Below are 20,368 nucleotides of genomic sequence, written 5' to 3'. Positions count from 1 at the left end.
TAATGAGTGCACTGATGATCTTTAACCAATAGGAAACAATCCAACAACATGCTGAAGTAAAATGAACAGATGGTCACGCTGCTATGAATGGCACAGAAAGGTCACTTAAGTTTTAGTTACTCACACTGGAAAATAAATTGTATAGCATTTTGCAAGCAATTCCAAGAAAAATAAGAAGAATAAGAATAAAATCAAAAGGGTGCAGGCCAAGGGGAAATAAAAGTAGGGGGAAAAAAAACAGCTATAACTGACAACCTAAAGACATGAAGCATAAAGCATAAAGGTGTGAGCCTGAAGCATCACTGCTGCAGAGTGACGGCTCTCCTGGTTCTTCTTGATCTGCGAAAGGTCGGGAGCTGTTTGACTAATAACACAGGCACTCAGTGTTAATACATATGTGCAATTATACATAAAAATAACAATCTTGTTTTGGTACTGCTACAGAAGAAATTTTGCATTTGCAACTCACTTTGAAACATATATTCGTTTTTTAAGACTGTCCAAAGACAGTCGAGTAGCTTTCTGGAGACTATCTAGCAGCTGATAACTGAAATAGGCAACCATCTCTTTACATTTCTGTAACGAGAAAAATATACATCATTTAGTATTGTACTCAGACAGGAAGCTGAAGATTATTTCAAAATCTATTGGTCAAATGCAATAGTCCTAGTCTAAGAAAATTTATGCTGTAAACCACATGAGAAACACAAGGGCTGATGTTAGGTAGGAAACCACCTTGTGAGTGAAATAAGTAAGTGAAAACTGTATGAAAAAAAGTACATATACAAGGGCAGCTTCAACAGTAATGCCTCCTTTTTTATCATGTTGGGCCACAAAGTTAGAGGCTGATGTTGCTGGTAGAGGTAGAGGCAGTAGAGGTTGAATCATTCCACCAATTTGTTGCCATGTAACAGATGGCAGCAGAGGGACATTCTGACACAATGGCATCTGACATGGAAAACGTGTATGAGAAAAACGTGTTTATGGTTGGACTGGATGATCTTTTAGTTCTTTTCCAACCTTGGTGATTCTATGATTCTAAAAAGGTGTGTCACTGAATTTCTCCATGTGGAATAAACGGTACCCATTGATATTCACTGATGCTTGCTGATTGTTTATGGAGACCAAACAGTGGATATGACCACAGTGAGGCACTGGGTGGTGCATTTCAGCAGTGGCAACAGTCACAACTGGTCACCACCGCTGGTACAGATGTTTATGAGCATTGCATGCAGACTCTTCTTCATTGCTGGTGAAAACACATAGCTAATAGTGTTGACTATGTTGAAAAACAGTGTTTTGTAGCTGAGAAATTGCTCTATCAAAAAGCGTTATTATGCACTTTGTATCTGTTGTAGTTTCCACTGACATAAAACAGAAAGTATTACTTTCGGAGCAACCTACATATAATATAACATCTGAGAAATCTCGATTTGTCTTATTTGGAAGACTGAGAGCTGGCTGAAGTCACATATGCATTCAGAAAAGCATGTGTTCAGCTCTTCAAATAAGCATAAAACAAAAAAGACACTGCCCCCTCCCCCCAATTGTAAATTTTTGAAGAACGGTGCGTATTCACATTTATCTTTCTTGAATAAGAGACAAAAATGGTAAAACCTCACTGTACTGGAATAAGAAGAAAACAAAAAAAATTAGGAATATGTTCTATTGGTCTTACATGGTAAGGTTTCAGTAGTGGGGGGGATGTGCTACAGAGATTGTCTTTGAGTAGAGCCCAGCACTGCCCCATGTCAGATCAGAGGCAGCTCCTACAAAAAGGGACCCACTGCTGGCCAGAGTTGAGGCACTGAGTGACACTGATTGTGCTTCAAGGAGAGCAGATATAAGAAAGAGAAAAAACTGCTGTGCAACACAGAAGCTAGAAGAGTGAGGAACGTGAGAGAAACAGCCCTGCAGACACCAAGGGCAGTGCAAAAAGAGGGCAGGAGGTGCTCCAGGCACAGAGCAGATGTTCCCTGAAGTCCAAGGAAGGCCAATGCTGAGCAAGCTGTCCCTTTGCAGCCAATGGCCACCATGCAAAGCAGATCTCCACGTGTGGCCCATGGAGGAGCCCACAGTACTGCAGAGCTGGTGCCTATGGGGACCACTGATGGAGCACTCCACTCCTGAAAGCTGCACCCCACAGCACAGATCCATGTTGGAGCAGTGCATGGAGAGCTATAGCCTGCAGGAAGTCCATGTAGGATCAGTTCAGGACTTATTTATATCAATTTTATCCTCAAGATATTCAATTATACTAATTTGATCAGTCTTAAAAATAGATAAACCTCTTCTTATCACAAAATACCTCTTTAAACTCATCTTCTTTATCTTTGCCCTTCCTGTCATCAGCATGAAGAGCTGCAGTATCTCCATCTTCATCTTCAATACCTTCAAACATTATATGTTTTCCTTTTCCTGTAAAATAAATATATATAGATGCATTCTTTTTTAACTGAAATATTTGTTGTACTTTGACGCACGCTGTCCCCCCACCTCTTTAAAGTCAAAGCAATATTGCTACTGGTTTTAGTAGTAACTGGATCAGCTAACTGGATGTCTTTCATATAATTTTATAGGAACCTGGTTAGGAGGTCAGCTTACAAGCTTCATGCTAACAAACGTTATACAGTACAAACGTGTGTGTAATGACCAGTAGAAGAACATGAATATATCAGCTGGAAAAGGCCAAAAATCAGTATAAACTATTTAACACCATACAGAGAAGCCTCTTTTCATTAGGTTTTTTGTCCTGGTTATATGATTTTTAACTATCTGGAGTGCTAACCCTGACCACACCTCTATACCTCAAAGAAACTGAACCCAGAGGAAAAATCCTGGCTAAAAAAAAGGGGGTCCCTTACTGATTAAACTTCAAAATACATATTGTTGTTGAAAAAAACCTACAAACACAATGCTACAGGACTTCTAAAAATCTTTGCAGCACACCCCAGAGCAGGGGGGTCCAGATACACTGATCAACATTGAGCCTTGTACAAACAACTGATGGTCAGTTGACTGTACTAATTAAATTGACCAGGCAGTAAAATTTGTTTTTTGTATAGGGAGCAGTGATAATTATGATAAAATACAACTGTGACAGAAAAATTACTAAGAGATAGACAGTACAAAGTATTTGATGTAGCTGAAAAGAACACTATATTTCACCTAAAGAAAATAAGAAGTTGGAAAAAAATTGAACAAAATGTAGAAAAAAAAGAACAAGTAGGAGAAAAGAAACTGTAAAGTTTCAAGAACAGCAAGCTACTAAAAGTGTATCTTGGTAAATCTGAACTGGACAGAGTTCAATCCTAGAAACTCCATCAGTAATCAATTATATGTATATTTCATACACTAGTGACTTAATATAGGAGTCATTAATGAATGCAGAAGGGTAAACAGATGAAACCATGGCCAGAAGAAGAAAACTCAAGAAAATTATCTAAAATGATTCAATTCTGATATGTACTTGTTAAATCTACAGAAAAAAAAATATATTTAAACAATCATAATTACCTACCTGGTGGTGCCTGCTTTTTGGGGGCTTTCTTAGAATACTTAATTTCGTAATTCTTTTCAAATACAGAGATTAAGTCATGAACAGCATCTTCAATATTCATACTTTTGTGGTTCAATAATTCAGCACATTCTTTAGTATAAATCTGTTAAGCAAAAATATAAAGGAATTCTCTTAGTACCACTAATAATATTTTCATTGTTCTCTTTCATGGAGAACCAAATAATTTCCTGAATATTACAATCTTCAGACAGAAACCACATCAAGGAAAGAATTCATTTCAATGAAAGAGCAACATTTTGAAGAAACAAGAACAAATTGACAAACTAAAACCAAAATCTTTATTGTATTTGAAAAATTTTCAATTCTACTACATTTTGATGGGTTTTTTTTTCAAAATTTAAAGATGCAATGGCAGTTTTAAATAAAGAAAAGGAAGAAATCACTGAATACTGAAGGAAGGTCAAAATCTGAATCTGGTGTAATTCAAATAAACCCTTTTGAGTAATCTTTATGATTTTGTTTACCTGCATTCAGTTAAAAAGTCTCATTTAAAGTCAAGAAAACTTTCAAATTCTCAAACATGTTTTTAGGAAAGTATTTTTAACCTTCTCAAAAAAAAAAAAAAGGAAAGTTTTGAAAAAAAAAAAAAAGTAAAAATTAAAAATCTCCACATATATGTCCAAGTATCTTCCTTAAAAAAAAAAAAAAAAAAAAAAAGAAACCACCACCAACAAAAAAATACCTATATAAAGCAGTTAAATAAATAAAATTATATGTGCAACAAAATTACATATATTGGATATATATTATATATTGGATATATATTATATATCCAATATCTAAATACTCTTAAAATATTTCAACAACAACGAAAAAATAATGTTTTGTATTTCTGCTGCGAAAATAATTATTTTCTGGATTTATATTAATTTACTAAGGCATTGCTTCTAACAGAATCAAGAATTCTTGTTCATGTATGTAAAGCACCACATACCTCATTAGAGGTCAACATATCCTCTACTTTGACAGGCCCATCTACTGGTAAGACAATTAAAAGAGTATTTGATATTTCTTTTAATATTAAGTCAATCCGTACTTCACATATATCATTTACCTAGAAGGAGAAGTTCATGTTAGTGCCATACATCTATATGTTGAACATAATCTGTTCCTCCAGGGAGTTCTCACAGATAATACTTCAATACAATATTTGGCAGAGAGAATAAAATTTTCTCTCTCTCTACCATTTAAAAATTAAGAAAATCTCTGAGAAAGTGAACCATAACAGGAGGACAAAAAACACAATTAAAAAATAGCTGAAGTAAAAGCGCAAACTTTAAAGTTCTCAAGACAAAAGAAACACATTAAAAAAAAGGAAGCAAAACAATGCCCCCCAAGTTACAGCAATTTAAGGAATATTTACAGTGGCTAAATATAGTCTGCTTTTTAAAACAAAACAAAACTGTGAATTATATAACCCACAAAGCATACCTTTAAAAACAAATAAAATTACAATGTTTCGAGTGGTAAGCCTACATTAATATGCAATATGAAGAGCAATCTACTTGGAATAATTTCTCTAAAACAGCATTTCAATCAGGTAATGATCAAAAGCATACCTTTTTCAAAAATTGTTTAAACATACACAGAACTTCATCAGCTTCTTGAAAAAAACTGTCCAGTGTCACTGATGACCAAGTCAACATAGTAAGTCCTTGCCTCAGCACACCTTCCATCTAAGCATAAAAACATATTTAATGGGTTATTTTAAAATAAGAAATATAAAACAAATACTATTATTATTAGAATCACTAACGTCACTGATGAGGTAAAGAGCTGTGTAAGTTTTGTAGAGAAGCTTACAAATTTTCAATGGGAGAAGGGTAGCACATACATAGCCTCTGTTCACAGCTGTTAAATTTACATGCCTAGCAAAGATCTTCCTCTTTCTGTCCTCCTGGATAGGATCTTTTAGTGGTTGTCACAAGTTAAATACATATATATATATATATCTTTATTTCTCTGGATCTTTTTTTCTCCATCTTGAAAATGGGATTAATGTTTCTACTTTTCCAGTCAGTGGGGAACTTCACAAGACTACCATGACCTTTCAAATATGATGGATAGCACCTTCACAACTTAATCCACCAGTTCCTTCAGAAACTGTGGAAGGATCACATGGGCTTCTGTGGATTGGTGTACCTTCAAGTTCTTTAGATTGTCTCAAACCTGATCTTCACTTATAGTGGGCATACCTTCCTAATTTTTACCTTTACTTTCCACAACTTTGGTAGCTTGGCTAGAGCCCTTGCCAGTGAAGACACAGGCAAAGAAGTCATTGAGTACCTCAGCTTTCTCTGTGGCACTTGCAACCAGTTTCCTTCTGGCCTTCCTTCGATCACAGATACACCTGTAGAATAATTTCTTCTTGTTCTCCTTTATTTCCCTGGATAGATTTAATGCTGTAAGGGTTTTAGCTTTCCTAACCTGATCTCTGGCTGCTCACTCAGACAACTTCTTTGTAGTCCTCCCGTTCCTGCTTCCACTCCCTATGAGCTTTTTTTTTTGCACCAAAATAAGTTCAGGAGCTCTTCGTTTATCCACAGAGATCCCCTGGCATCCTTGCCTGTCTTCCTCTTTCTTGGGGTGCATTGTTTCTGGACTTGGAGGAGGTGGTCCTTTAATACTGATCAGCTTTCTTGGACCTCTCTCCTTCAGGGCTTTATCCCTGCCAAGCAGTTCTGTAAAGAGGTCAACCAAAATCTGTTCTCCTAAAGTCCAGAGCAGCAAACTTGCTGCACACTCTCTCGGATGCCCTAAGAATTTTCAAATCCACTATTCTGTGGCTATTGTTGCCAAGGCTGTCCTTGAGTTTCACCTTACTCACCAGCCCTTCCTAGTTGGTGAGGACAAGGTTTAGCATAGTATCTTTTCTCATGGGTTCCTGTACCAGGAACTACTTTGATTGTCAGCGGTCTGCTGTGTTTTACTTCCAATAGGTATCAGGGTGGTTGAAATCCCCTCTAAGGGCCATGATTATTTGCTATCCAACACAAATCTAAATCTAAATCTAAATCACACCTATCTAAAGACATCTTCTATTCTTGCCATTTAGAACTTTGTATTTTTCACTCCAAACTTTAGAAAAATATAGAATAGTTCAGTTGGAATGGACCTTGGAAGGTCATCTAGTCCAACCACCTGACTTCTTTAGGCTAATGAAAAGTTACAGCATATTAATGAACGCACTGTCCAAATGCCTCTTGAACAATGACAGACATGGGTCATGAACCACCTCTCTAGGAAGCTATTCCAGAGTTCGGCCACACTCCTGGTAAACAGAAGTTTCCTAATGTCCAGTCTGAATCTCTTTTGGTACAGCTCTGTGCCACTGCCATGTGCTTCAGACTCCTTTTCTCCAAACTAAACAAAATATGTATCATCAGTCTCATCTCATCAGACATGCCTTCCAGAGCTTTTACCAGTTTTGTTCCCCTCCTCTAAACATTTTCAATTACCTTAATATCATTTTATATCATGGAGCCCAGAACTTCACACAATATTCAAGGTGAGGCCACACCAACATTAAATATAGCAGGAAAATTATCTCTTTTGAACGGCTGGCTATGTGCTTAATGCATCCCAAAATGCAGTTTGTCATCTTGGGTAGCAGGGCACACTCTTGCTGAGCCAGTTGTCAAACCTTTTATTATATACACTTTGATATTTAAAAAACAAAACAAAAACAAACAAACAAGAAAAAAAAACCACTACATTTCCTTATCATTTCTCTTACTAAATTCTTGGTTTCTTATGGTCTATTTCTTCTGTACTTGTCACCTCCAAAATATTCAGCACACAGCTGAAATCAGTTCCTTTTCCTGTCACTGATATACATGAAGGTCCTTTATTTTTATCCTGGAACCTCCATGGAGATGAAACTCTGAGGAAAAGGAAGTTATATACGATGTACAAACCTTGAGAAATCAACCTTTTCAGCCTCTTTCACAGGGCTCTCCTGAAACTTTTCCTTATTATTCTTTCTAAACTTCTCATTGATGCCGTGGTATAAAGTCACCACAATTTAAAACTTTGACATCTCCATCATCTCTGAAGTGATAGAAATTTTGTTTTGCTTATATTACTGAGAAATTTGGAATTCATTTCACTCATGGTTAATTTTTAATTGTCATCTATCATGCCTGCTCTTTCAGCTTGACATTTATGAAGTGGGACTCTACACATTCCATTCTAATGCTTCTTTTTGTTAATCAGGATCACAGACTGAAAACATAATTCAACTTGTACAGACACAGCTATCTGCAAATAAAGCTATTTCTATCACCCAAATGGATTTGAATGGTAGACTTTTAGTGCTTTGGCGCAAAGTATTTAACTCCACAATGTGGGGATGATGCTATAATTAACCAACTTAGCCCATCGAAAAAAGTTTAGACTTGTTCATTTCAGTTTTGGATTAGTTGTTTCTTCCCATCTTTGTAAGCAGGGAAGACTTCTGTCTCCAAAAAACATTCTTGTCTTCTGTTGTTTGTACAGTAGTGGTCATTCTCTTTTGCCAATAGCTTTCCCTTAAATACATACACAGATATATTATTCCTTCCACAGTATAATCATATTTACCACGGACTCAATTTTTCTATGTCAGTGAATTGAATGACTCTATTCACAAAGCTAATAATTATCTCCAAAGACCACAACATTTAGTACTGCAGCTAAATGAAATATATGAAAATCTATAAATTGAAAGAAGTGATAATGTATCTCCATGTCAAAGACAGACTTGCGTAGACAAAAACACCCATAAAGTCTGTATCCTTTGTTCCATTGGGCTTATATCTCAAAGACATTGAGATTATTCTACTGTAATACATATTATTTGAGCATTATTGCCTGAGGGACACAAAGAGCAAATTTTTGGTCTCAAAGGTTTTAGCAAAATTCATAAGTATTCGACTTACAGATCACTCTAAATATTTTGAAATTGTAAACTATTATTACGTTGCTCTAAACTCTTCTGAAGTGCCCTGAAGTGCATTTAGTGATACCAACCTTTTGCATTTTTGGTGCCATTAGATTTACAAAAATAGTTCGTGTGTCTTGACATAAATCTTCATAATATTGGAGAAGACCCTGTAAGTTATTAGGAAAGGGTAGTATCAAAAGGAATACTTTAAAGTGCTTTCTTCAGTGATGTAAACAACTTGTTATGTAATCAAATCATCAAGGAAAAAAAAAATCAAATAAAAAGTAAACAAAACAAAACAAGCAAAAAAAAATCCAAAACAACAAGGAAGGCAGTGTAGAGCTATTCTTGGAAAAAAAAAAAAAAAAAAAAAAAAAGTATTTTATATTGGCATTACATAGCTATGTACACCGTATCTGTAAGGTAATAAAACTGGCTATTTGTACAAAGTATGATCTTTCTCTAAAGCTAAATACAGTTTGAAACTATAGTGATCACAACTTGCAATACCCTTTCAAAACCGAGTATTACATGCTTTAATAATTAGAGTCACATATAAACTCATTTTTAAAATATCCTCTTGTCTTTTGTCATACATACACACACAAACCAAAAAAAAAAAAAAAAAAAAAAAAAAAGAGAAGACACACTCAAAATTTCATGTGGTATACCTAATCCCCAAAATACAAACTTATAGACAAGACTGTAGTAAATACTGAAAAAGATAGAAGACACTTGACTTCTCTCACAGATAGTCTGTAAAGTTCTTCATGTTTTTGTGGCTCATCATATCTTCTAAACACAGTGTTCCAAACTTCAATTCTGCTGAACTGCTTTTTACTGATTTTCAAAGAGTAAACGCATTTTGGATAGGTTTGTTTCATCACTAGAATACATTTAATGCACCACAAGGTACAACAAATATCAAATAGCACACAGCAGTACCGGTGTCTAAAATGAGATCCTCTATGTCCACCTGCACATTCCATTGATTTACCTCATTTCCAGTTTTCACATTCGTCTCTGCAGACAAGTTTTGTTGTTGTTTGGTTTTGGAGGTTTTTTTGTTTTACAAATACTTGAGATTTGTAAAACTTGCTAATTATTGTCTAAATCTGCATATTCCTAAATACTAATGATGATCTAAGGAAAAACTACAATAGTCCAATTCTAGAGCTGATTCATTTTAGTCTATCCTGATAAATAAATTTTACTTTTACCAAAGGATAATAAGGATCAAAATTATTAACCTTAGAAAAACTGATGCTTGTTTTCCTCCAAAGTAAAAATAACAATTTTTAAATTTACCTCTAAATGCAACTTGTTTGACTTCAGGCTATTTTCTACTTTTACTATCTTTTTGGCTTGCTCTGGCACTTCCAAACCCAACTTTATCATACATTTGGTCTCTCGAACGATCTCTGGAATCTGGGGATCAAAATTAACCAGGAACTTTCCAGTTTGAGGATGACGTACAAACACTGTGGCTTGTAAGGCTGTAAAGACATTTTTATATCAGTTTTTAAGACAAAAAAAGTTTCATTTATTACCAAACACAGATTTCTAACATTACTACAGAGTGATTAAATATGTGTGGTTATTTGCAAAGTAGTTTTACATGACTTTCAGATAAGAAAATATGCAAACAACACACCATATTCAGTTTTCGCTATATAATCTCTATATCATCATGAACAAAGCAAGCATCAGAGACAGAATTATTTGTGGCATACTTTTTCTTGGTTTGAGTTATAAAATTATGAACATATATTTTTTAAAGAAATGGAAAATTTTCAGGAGATGCTCAGGATCTTACAGCAATTTGTTCATTCAGAAGATAAATGCTTAGATAATAATATTTCAAAAATCTCAAAAGTATAAATATCTGTTAAGTGTGGGATTACACAAAATTAATATTTTATTCTTTTAGATCTTTTTGTAGATTTGAAGCCACAAAGTGTCTACAATTTACATGCAAAAATGTACTAAAAAAGTCAACACTTACTTCATCGTAAAACATTTTTTTCCTAGCCATAAAGCTAAACTTGTCCTGAGAGGGACTGTGATACCTCAAATATACAAGTTACTACAGTGGAAATGAAATATAAAGATTTCTTAAATGGTATACATAGACAATATGAACATAGAAACAAAGCGTTGTGGACGTTAAATTTGTTTCAGTACATTTCTTCCAGTTATCTGTCAAAAAATGTACCAAATCTGCAATCCATTGGATAAAAATAATAGTCAGGAATACTAATTTGCATTATTGGACCAACATATTGGATCATCTTTAATTTGCATATTTTAAGAGTGAATGAGACTTAAAAATAAATTGATTTGCATTACTTAGAATTCAATAACAATTAAAAGAAGCCAATTACAATTTCAGTTACTTACGATATTGTAATTCTGAAATTTCCTTCATCCACGCATTGTGATAGACTACCTCAAATTGCACCAAGACATACGCAACTCTGTTGTATAATCGAACGACTGCTTTACCCTCTGGACTTGTCAAGATATTTGAATTTTTCTATTAAAACAGGGGACATTCAAATTAAAATCACATCAAAAGACATTCACCCCATTTCAGTTTTTCTCAGTTTAACTACTGACTATACCTCATTTAAGTTACTACAAATTATAATTACAGAGTTCTTAAAAATTGTACTTATGACTCAATTTTGCAGGACTGTGAAGCCAATATGAACTCGTAGAGTAATTAATAGTAATTATATAACATATGCAAAAGTTACACATCTGTAATTTCCAGTGAAATGGATGCTCAGTTCTACTTAAAACTGAACGGTAAATAATAATTCTTTTTTTTTTTAAATCCTCTTCATTGATCAGTGATTTTTACTGATTAAAATGTCTTACTGATCTCATGTGACACTTCAGTTTTCTTTTATTTGGAATATATTTAGGCAATCATTTTTCTTATATGAAGGAAACAAGAAAAAAAATCCCTCACTTAGAATTTAACAGCAGACCCTAGAAACTTTGTAGGAGAATCTTTCAAAAGTTTCATAACATATAACAGATTTTAATGTAGAAAGATTCTGACTATTCCAACAGAAGACACAAAAAAATCCGCTAGGATTAAAAATGTCAAGGAATATTTTGGCAGTATGAACCTTCAATTGTATGTGAAGTTCTACAGAAAATGGGGAGTTGAGTAGATAAGTAATGGAGTCCTTTGCTCCCGGACTAGTACAGAGACTATCTACAGTGGAACTTGTGATCAGATTACCAGTTCCAATACTGCAGTTGTTGTGAGGATACTCATAATAAATTCCTTGAGTGGTACCACAATACACACACCAGACAATTCCAGGATGTCCAGCAGACCACTCTCATGCCTTAAGCTACTAGCTACTCCTAGTTACTTAGTCAGACTTAGTAAATAGACATTACTCTCCATAGAAGACCTCATGACTAGAAGAACAGAAGAGGTGAGTATTCAATTAAAGCACAAAATGTATGCCAACTTTATGGGCCTCAGACTGCCATTATAAACAGAAGCAGAAAAACAGCAGTGGCTGAAATGGTGTAATACAACTTTGGGTGAACAAAATTGCATCAACAAAATAGCGCATATTTCCCGCTTGGTGTGCTAGTTGGGACACAAGTCAAACACTACAGCTTGGATTCACAGCAGTAGTTTTTGTGGAGAATATATTTTTAACAGCATTTCACATACAAATATACAGGTTATCCAGCATATGAGAAGTCTCTACATCATAGCCAGAAACTGTACGGTCCCTCTATTGAAGTAAGGTCACTGCTAATAATAACATTTGATTATTCTTCACATCAACTTACATGGAAATAGTTGATTGGCTCATTTATCCTCCTGAAGAGCTGTCTCACCCACAGTATCTTTCCTGCAACAGGTGGCATGTTTCGTGCAAGAGGGGGGTCATCTTTATGAATTTGGTAAATCTGCAATATTGTTAGATAAATGAATTAAAAAGAAAAAAAAAACAAACACAAAAAACCTTTTGAAATCTTAAACTGTTCTTCCTCCGCTACCGCAGTCATCTTCTTACAAACAAATTAAATTTGTATGAAGTGACATGGTAGCATGCAGAGAAAAATTCACTGGCTTACAACATGATACACGAATAGAAAGGGAATATGGACATCGAGTTCAGATACAAATGTTGCCTTTGCAGATATATAAAATGATGATAAAGGAACTCACATTTACTCTGTAGAAATTGTATATTACGTAAGCAAATGCAAAATTACAAAAATATGATTTACCCACATTTTTTAACTAGTTACACTATCACATCATCAGATAATACACATAGATAAACGAGAATTAACTTAAGAGGACTCATAAAATAACAAAATAAAAGGTATCTTCAGATGCACACTTGTCAGTACATATATAATTTTTTATTTACTAGAAGTAATAAAAGCAAAGGTTTTGCTTCAGAATTTGAATTTGTGTTATGATACATTTGCTAGGAAGAGCAATGTATCTGTCATATTTTCCTATGTACTCGGGCCTCTCTTCTGTAATAGAAAAAAAAGAAGCCTTGTTAGTTAAGCACTGAAAGTCAGTTGTTGAAATAGACAGAGTAAATACAGATTATGCATAGTAAAGTATTTGGTCTTATTTTAAAATATTTGAAATTTACTGCAAAGAAATAAAGTACCTTTTTAATAACTTCAAGTTCTGCTACATAATGTTGAAGAATACAAGCAACTGTATATTTTACTTCCTCTTGAAGGCATGGCATTCTCAGATTCTGAAATCTGAATCAAAAACAAGTTTCTAAAATTATATTTATAAAACAATATTTTCTTCTTCTTTCTTCTTTCTATTTTGAGATACATAAATATTAAGTAAAATGAAAGAAGCGCAGATCTAGGAATTGTTTCTCAGCCAGTGTAATTTTTTGGCTGCTGTCCTGGGCAAGTTCGAGCAACATGAAAAGTTCTCTAGTTTTACTTACCTATGTACATTTTTCTTTGTTTAGTTTTATTAACTTGTACATGCAAAAGACATTGTAATGAAATGAAGAAACATAAGTATATATTGGTTCATATTAGAAAGCTAAAATACAACTTTCTCGTAAATAAATGATTTATAACAGCAATAATGAAAAAAAATTACTAAATCCTTTGCTACAAAATTTATCACGCAATTCAAATTGAGCAAATCAGTAATTTCATGTTGCTTTAAAATATTTTAAACCATATTTGCCAATACCTTTGAAGTAACTGGAGTGCATGTTGTGAAGACAAAATTCTTCCAAAACAAGTTCGCATAAATGTTTGTATTTGTACCTAAGAGACATATAATTTAGTAAAGCTTTTCTCGTCAAACTGTAATATTTTGATGTCTGATAATGACTTAATGTAGTACTATTCCGACAGTAGTGATGAAATCCTCCAGCAATTAAGTTATAAACTGCAATACTATTTACCTCTAAACCTTCAATTTTTGCCATGAAGTCCACAAAATCCACATCAAATTCCGTTTTTCTTGGATCAAGGATGTCGTATTGTTTCTTTTGAACACTTTGGTAGATATTTTTGAATTTTATTGCCATAATATCTATACCTTCAATGGTAGACATACTCAGTGCACGAAAGGTTTGCACTACATTTATCATCTCTGTAATCTGAAATATAAAGGTTATAATCATGCTCATAAGAGTACTTTGTTTACTTCCTCTATTAACTAAAACCTGAGGGAAATAATCTAAATGATAACTAGTCCTCTCAAATTAACTAATGCATTCAGAAATGCTTGGCTTCTGAGCTTCTAAGAAAATATCTTCAACAGAGCATAGTTAACTCCATTTTCAACATCAGTTATCACCATAACTCAAAGTAACATAAATCCATATTTGTTTTGCTTGTTGGGAAAGGTTTTTTGGAGGTGGTTTTTTTCCCCGTGTTTGACTATTGGTTAAATAGAGTCATATAGATTATAAACATGATGTATACAGAGTGATGATATGAAGAGGTTTCACTGTACAGAAGAACACTATATAGACTGCAATATGCATACTGCATGATAAGAAAAAACAACAACGAAGCACGTAATTCCTGCCTTCCTTACCTCACTACTCTCTTATTATTTTATTACTTGTATTCTGCATCTAGAAACACCTATTATCTGTTCCATGCAAACCCCACAGATGACAAAGTCCTTTTATTAGGTTAGCAAAATAAATGTTAAGATTACAGCAAACAACAGAATCATTTGAAGAACTGTGCTCAGCATTGAGTTTTTAATGACTTAGGTCACCATTCACATAATAAAAGTTCTATATTCTTCATATTACTCTAAACCTCCAAAAATAGCAACGTACATCTAGATTAATGGAGATAATCCACCTAGTTAACGCAGAAAAATTGACAAATTCAGTAGAACATCGCAAGGTAATTTTCTAAAATATTTAGCTTACTTTATGGAAGCGTCAAACTTCTCTCAAAAGAAAAGTTAAAATCTCTTTCACACTTCTATTAAGAGCATGTAAAGTTAGGTTTGCTTTGCCAACTGCTCTCTGGAGGAGCCCTACTTCTATACTGACAATAAAAACACATAATTTACTCACTTTTTCTAATCTCCTACAAAATGCTTCAGATTTCCCAAAAATGTACATTTCAGATACTTCAAATGATTTTTCTCCTAAATTTTCCAAAATTTCTTGTTTTGTTTCCTGAAAGCATCTCTGATACTCTTTCAGTAGGAAAATGCAGTCCTAAAAAGGGAAGAAATAAATATCATTCTTTAAGCTACGCTCATATGTAACAAACAAGAGAATCAAAATCCACTGTTATTCCCAAGTAGTTAATTATCACTGAGTCTAGTTTCAGTCACCATGCAGTAATGGCTTACGTACAACTGTTTTGTTTTAGTATTCCTAGCAGGTATCTGCAGTATATAATCATACCGTACAGTCCAGTGAAAGACACAATAGGAAATGAGCCATCAAAAATAGAACAGGAAAGCTTTAGGTGATGTGAAAAATAAAGGGTGGTTTAGAGGACAGTAACATTAATTTATTGCCAATTAGTAATGGAGAAGAACAATGAGAAGTAAAAGCAAACTATGCCACCATCACCTGAGGAAGACGAAAACTCTATTACCATTGAACCTTCGCGGCCAAGGAAGTCTGGAATTGGAAGGAGTGGAGCCTATTTAAAGAGGGAAGCCTATTCAAATGCAGTTTCCTATTGCAGAGGAAGACGGCACCATATCAGAGATTGACAGCAGGGAAGAACATGGATTACGCAGGATCATAAGATTTTTTTGTTCACAGATACGGTGAAGATGCCAATTCCAAGGTCAGTGATGGAAAAAGCTGATGAAAATGAAGCCATTCTAATTTCAACAAATGCTAGTGGGATAAGAAATGAGAAGACAATCAAAGCAGCATGAAATAAATTAGCAGAGGGGTAAAGTACTTGATACATATTGATATGAATTTCCTCGTGCACATCAATAGGTAATCAATAGGTTTAATAGAAAAATAACAGACATACCAAAATACAAACCTTAATTTTTTCAATAACTATTGGTGTCTCTTGGTCCCATACATGAGACAAGCCACCATCAGTAATGTATGCTCTACATGTCGCAACCATTTGATTTGTAACCTATTGTAGACAAATGAAACAATAAGGTTTGAAGCTCAGAAGAAAATTTGTCTTTTTCACAGAATCTGTAAAAATTCCTACTTGCGTGTATTAATACTATCGGAGTTTGAATGAATTTTACTTGTGGGAATAATAATGGCAAAATAATATATGCAGCATAAAAGAAAAACACTTTATAGAATGTCTTAAAACGTCCCCAGAAGCATACTCAAGTTATGTACATGGAATTCATAAGAATAGCAATATATATGCATAAAACCAGAATGTCACTAAACACACGAATAAAGACAATTCAATAACAAAGTAATTTTCATCCTAATTATTCTTCACCGACACAATAAGATCTGAGGCTATAAGCAGGATCTCCAGTATCCCCTCTGATGATCTTTAAATGGAAGCATTCAGTATGAGATGAACATTCGAGCTTTGATGAAAACAGTTTAGATTGCAATAGAATTTCTCCTTGCTGTTTCATAGCTTCACGTAACCAGTTTGGCTGTAAACTAGCCTCTGCAGTGAAACATTCAATCCCTTAGATCATTAATAGACCCTAACAAGCGTCAGTACACAAAAATCTAAAAACCAATTATTGACCAGCCAAATATAAATGTTGTTCCATAATCCATACCTAACAATTGAAGCATAGAAAACAGCTCAAGTAATAGACAAAGATAGCCTCAGAAAAGGCTAATCTTAATCTTCTAGTTCAAATCAAATTGAAAAGTCTATATTATATCCTGGGTTGTTTTTGTTTTTTAAAGAAAGAAAGTTATGTATTGAGGTGCACTATCGATGCCTCCTATATGCTTACTGGAAGCAATAGCTAACAGAAAATTCATACTTGCTGGCAACAAAAGAAATAGGCTGCCAGAGGGCCAAAGGGGTCTTACCAATTACAGACATGAGGAGAGCATTCAAATCTCACTAGCATTCCAAGTTCTTCAAGAAGTACACAAATAAAAAAGCTAGATGAATGCTCAGCTGAGTTATGAGAATTGCCCAGATGTTTTCAGCTGTTTTCAAAGCTCTTAGTGACAGCAAATTCACAGTGAACTTGGAAATTAGGTGACATCTGATATGCTGAGAGACACAATCATGTCTCCCCAGGGGAGAGAATGAATTTACCGCCTGCAAAAGCAAATACTTTCTTCTCATCCTGCAGTTCATTCCCACAGAAATTAACTTTTGTCTCCTACCTATTTCATACCTTACAACTCATATTCACATATCTTTATCAGCACTGTCCAATTAAGCAATGAATTGGAAAACAGCTGCAACAGTTTTACATTGTAAAAACAGTCATCTCAAGGTGAAAATGTAAGATCTATAGATTTAACCTTCTAAGAACTTTAAGCAGTGATATAACATCACAGATGAAGCATTAACTTCTCATTTTCATTTAGCAAGTAACAGATGAGATTAATTCAGATCCTGACAATTATTAAGAGGAAAAATTCAGTTTTGCTGAACCAAGGGTAATAAAGTTCATTCCAAAAGATGTTTCTACTCTGAATTCAAACTGCTCTTGATCAAAAGGCTTCCTTTCCTTTCCCTTACATACACCCACTATTTATCACCAATTTTTAACAACTGTCCTTCTGATTTAAACAAAATTAGATAGCTCATATTTTTCAGGAAAAAAAACTCATGGTTTTTACATTGAGTATTATTAAGCTTAATATATTTACCTTTATAAACAAAGATGTCATTCTTTCAGATGTATTGTAATATCTTGAAACACTGTGAATCATTCGGATAGCATTTATCAAGTTTGGTATTCCATTTCTCATTGACACCTTAAAGCACAGTTTTGAGAAAAACTTCATTTTCTATTGCTATCAAATCTATTTCTATTATATTTACAACATCTCAATTAAATTTTTGCCTAAATCACATTGAGCAATCTTTAAAATGTCATTGAATCATACAAAAAAGTTTCCTGTCAAAAAATCTAATCACGCTCAACACGTTGTCAGAGGAATCTCAACTAATACACAATAAAACTCTCAGATTATTTGGTCAGATAAAGAGATTCATATGAATATTTTTAATGTTATTTTGATCCCCATAACTGAACACTGAATCCAGAAGTACAGGTTGCATTTTTTGGCACAAAAGAAAATATTCTTCTGGCAGCTGACAGTGGTTGTTCATGATTAATGTTTTTGTTTTTCTTCAAGTACAGCTGTTAAATGTATTCTACGCACTTACATTGTAAAAATAACCATTGCATAAAATGTTTCATTCAGAGATTCCACAGAAGTCAAAATTGTCACAGCATTAATTTTATTAATGAATGTTAGTCATATAAAAGATCGAAATCCTATACACATTTCATAAAATCAACGTTCATACCATTAAAACTAAGTGACCACACTACTGCTGTTCAGTCACTGAACCACTTCCAAAATACTTTGTTCAAAGAAACAAACAACAAAAAAGGCAAAAGAGAAGACTATTCATAAATAACATCTGGACACTGCTGAAAAATAGTAGTTACTTAGCAAATATCAACTAGGCCCAGGTTGCTCTTACACATGTGACACAAGTCATATCACATGCGATATGGGAAGGCTACAGGATAGGACTTTCTCATTTGTCAACTACTCACTAGTAAAGGGGTTCTGCTAGAAAAATGTTACTTAACCCTAAGCATGGGAAGCATGCAAAACATATATGATCACTGGAGGAATACTACCTACTTAATGAGAAAAATATTTATTTATTTGATGTCTATAACATTCTGTACTCATGAGTCACAGCTAGCAGCAAATTATTTGCACTTCCTTCATGGAGGTATGAAATTCAGTAGTGTAGTGACACTGAAAAAAATTACCCAAACAAAGCAGTTTAAAAGTAGTGTTCAACTGTTGTGATTTAACCCAGCAACCAGCTAAGCAGCACTAAGCTCCTCACTAAGCTCTCCCCGCAGTAGGGAAAGAACAGAAGTTCAGATTTATGCAAAGTGTTCCTGATCAAATAAAGAACGAAGCTAATTCTCTCATGTTACTAAACTAACAAGTTTTTTAATGGGCCCTATCCACAAATGTATTTATGTTAGATTATTTTAGTAATTCCTACGAAACAGTTTAAGTCTGATAAACGCGTGACTATGTTTTTTATTCCCTGGTACCTGGCACCCTCTAGCGATAGACTGAAGCACTGAGGAAGATAAGCTGCTTAGTCCTCTTTTCTGCCATTCCACACTTCCGTTGCTTTGTTTTTGTGTTTGTTTGGTGGGGTTGCTGTTTGTTTTTGTTTCCCCTCAATTTAAACTCCAATTAGGATACTGAATTGCCAGAAGTTAAGAAAAATATGCAACACTTTCTGGTGGAGGACAGGAATCATGTAGGATCAAAACAGAGAGGACTCAAAAAAAAAAAAAAAAAAAAAAAAAAAAGAAAAAAAGAACGGAAGAAACAGCTCTTCCCTTGGCTATTTCTTCCTTCCATCTTATCCTGCAACAGCCCTTAGAAACATGTACTTGTTATAATAATTAATGGTAAAAATTAAACTGAATATCTTTTACTTAATTAGCACAACACAAACAATCTAACATTTAAGTACTGCCTAGCTGAAATTTCTGCAGAAGAAGCAGCTAACAAAATTTTCAGCATCAAAATATTATTTTACCCTGCAAGAAGCATTTAGGGCCTCATTAGGTTTCCATTATTTTTTATATAACTGAAATTTTGGCATTTTGGTTACATTTGTGTAATATTAATTGGCATCTGGAATTTTCAGTGAACTACGTCTTTTGAGATCCTTGCACTGTAAATCAGTATTTTAGTATATTTAGTATTTTTTAATATTTTTAGTATTTCAGTATTTTTTAAAATAGTATCGGCAGAGGACAGACTAGGCAATCACATGTACTTGTTTATTGATAAATCATATTTATAAATATACTTCTAATAAAATAATGTTTTACTTTAGTTATAAGTTCAGCTAGACAGATGTTTCAAAGAAAATATCAATATATGTAAACAAATACACAGAAGATTCCTTTTACACTGGAATTTTTTAATGGACGTTTTAAATAACAACTTTGCTTAGCGAATAACGAAAGGTATACTTACAATCTCATAGTCATAAAGAGGCTGACAAACTTTTTCAAGTGTGCATAAATATTTCACGTTATCTTTCGATTCATTTGCAGCATCTGTGATTCTGGCATCTAGCTCTTGCCACGTCTAGACAGAAAACTTTACTGTGAAAAGACTTCATAGATA

The 20,368-nt window shown here is 33.9% G+C and overlaps 1 protein-coding gene across 1 annotated transcript in view; it reads right to left on the bottom strand.

The window, feature by feature from the left end:
- The window catches only part of DNAH8 (dynein axonemal heavy chain 8), a 108,213-nt gene that overhangs the window by 85,359 nt on the left and 2,486 nt on the right, over window positions 1-20,368 (bottom strand). Inside the window, exons 5-20 of the mRNA XM_042881754.1 lie at window positions 20,216-20,329; window positions 17,825-17,932; window positions 16,035-16,136; window positions 15,092-15,238; window positions 13,952-14,149; window positions 13,735-13,811; window positions 13,178-13,277; window positions 12,333-12,452; window positions 10,905-11,040; window positions 9,813-10,000; window positions 8,591-8,671; window positions 5,140-5,256; window positions 4,515-4,634; window positions 3,521-3,662; window positions 2,309-2,418; window positions 470-576 (exon numbers count right to left, since the gene is read on the bottom strand). Of these exons, the coding sequence (XP_042737688.1) occupies window positions 470-576; window positions 2,309-2,418; window positions 3,521-3,662; window positions 4,515-4,634; window positions 5,140-5,256; window positions 8,591-8,671; window positions 9,813-10,000; window positions 10,905-11,040; window positions 12,333-12,452; window positions 13,178-13,277; window positions 13,735-13,811; window positions 13,952-14,149; window positions 15,092-15,238; window positions 16,035-16,136; window positions 17,825-17,932; window positions 20,216-20,329 (1,967 nt within the window). The remainder of the gene's footprint in view (window positions 1-469; window positions 577-2,308; window positions 2,419-3,520; window positions 3,663-4,514; window positions 4,635-5,139; window positions 5,257-8,590; window positions 8,672-9,812; window positions 10,001-10,904; window positions 11,041-12,332; window positions 12,453-13,177; window positions 13,278-13,734; window positions 13,812-13,951; window positions 14,150-15,091; window positions 15,239-16,034; window positions 16,137-17,824; window positions 17,933-20,215; window positions 20,330-20,368) is intronic.

The sequence above is a fragment of the Lagopus leucura genome, unplaced genomic scaffold (genome assembly GCF_019238085.1).
Source record: "Lagopus leucura isolate 7727_CA_CO unplaced genomic scaffold, USGS_WTPT01 Super-Scaffold_73, whole genome shotgun sequence".
In the NCBI taxonomy this organism is placed as follows: Eukaryota; Metazoa; Chordata; class Aves; order Galliformes; family Phasianidae; genus Lagopus; species Lagopus leucura.
Note: the sequence above shows the minus strand (reverse complement) of the source record. Positions and strands in the feature narration are given on the sequence as shown.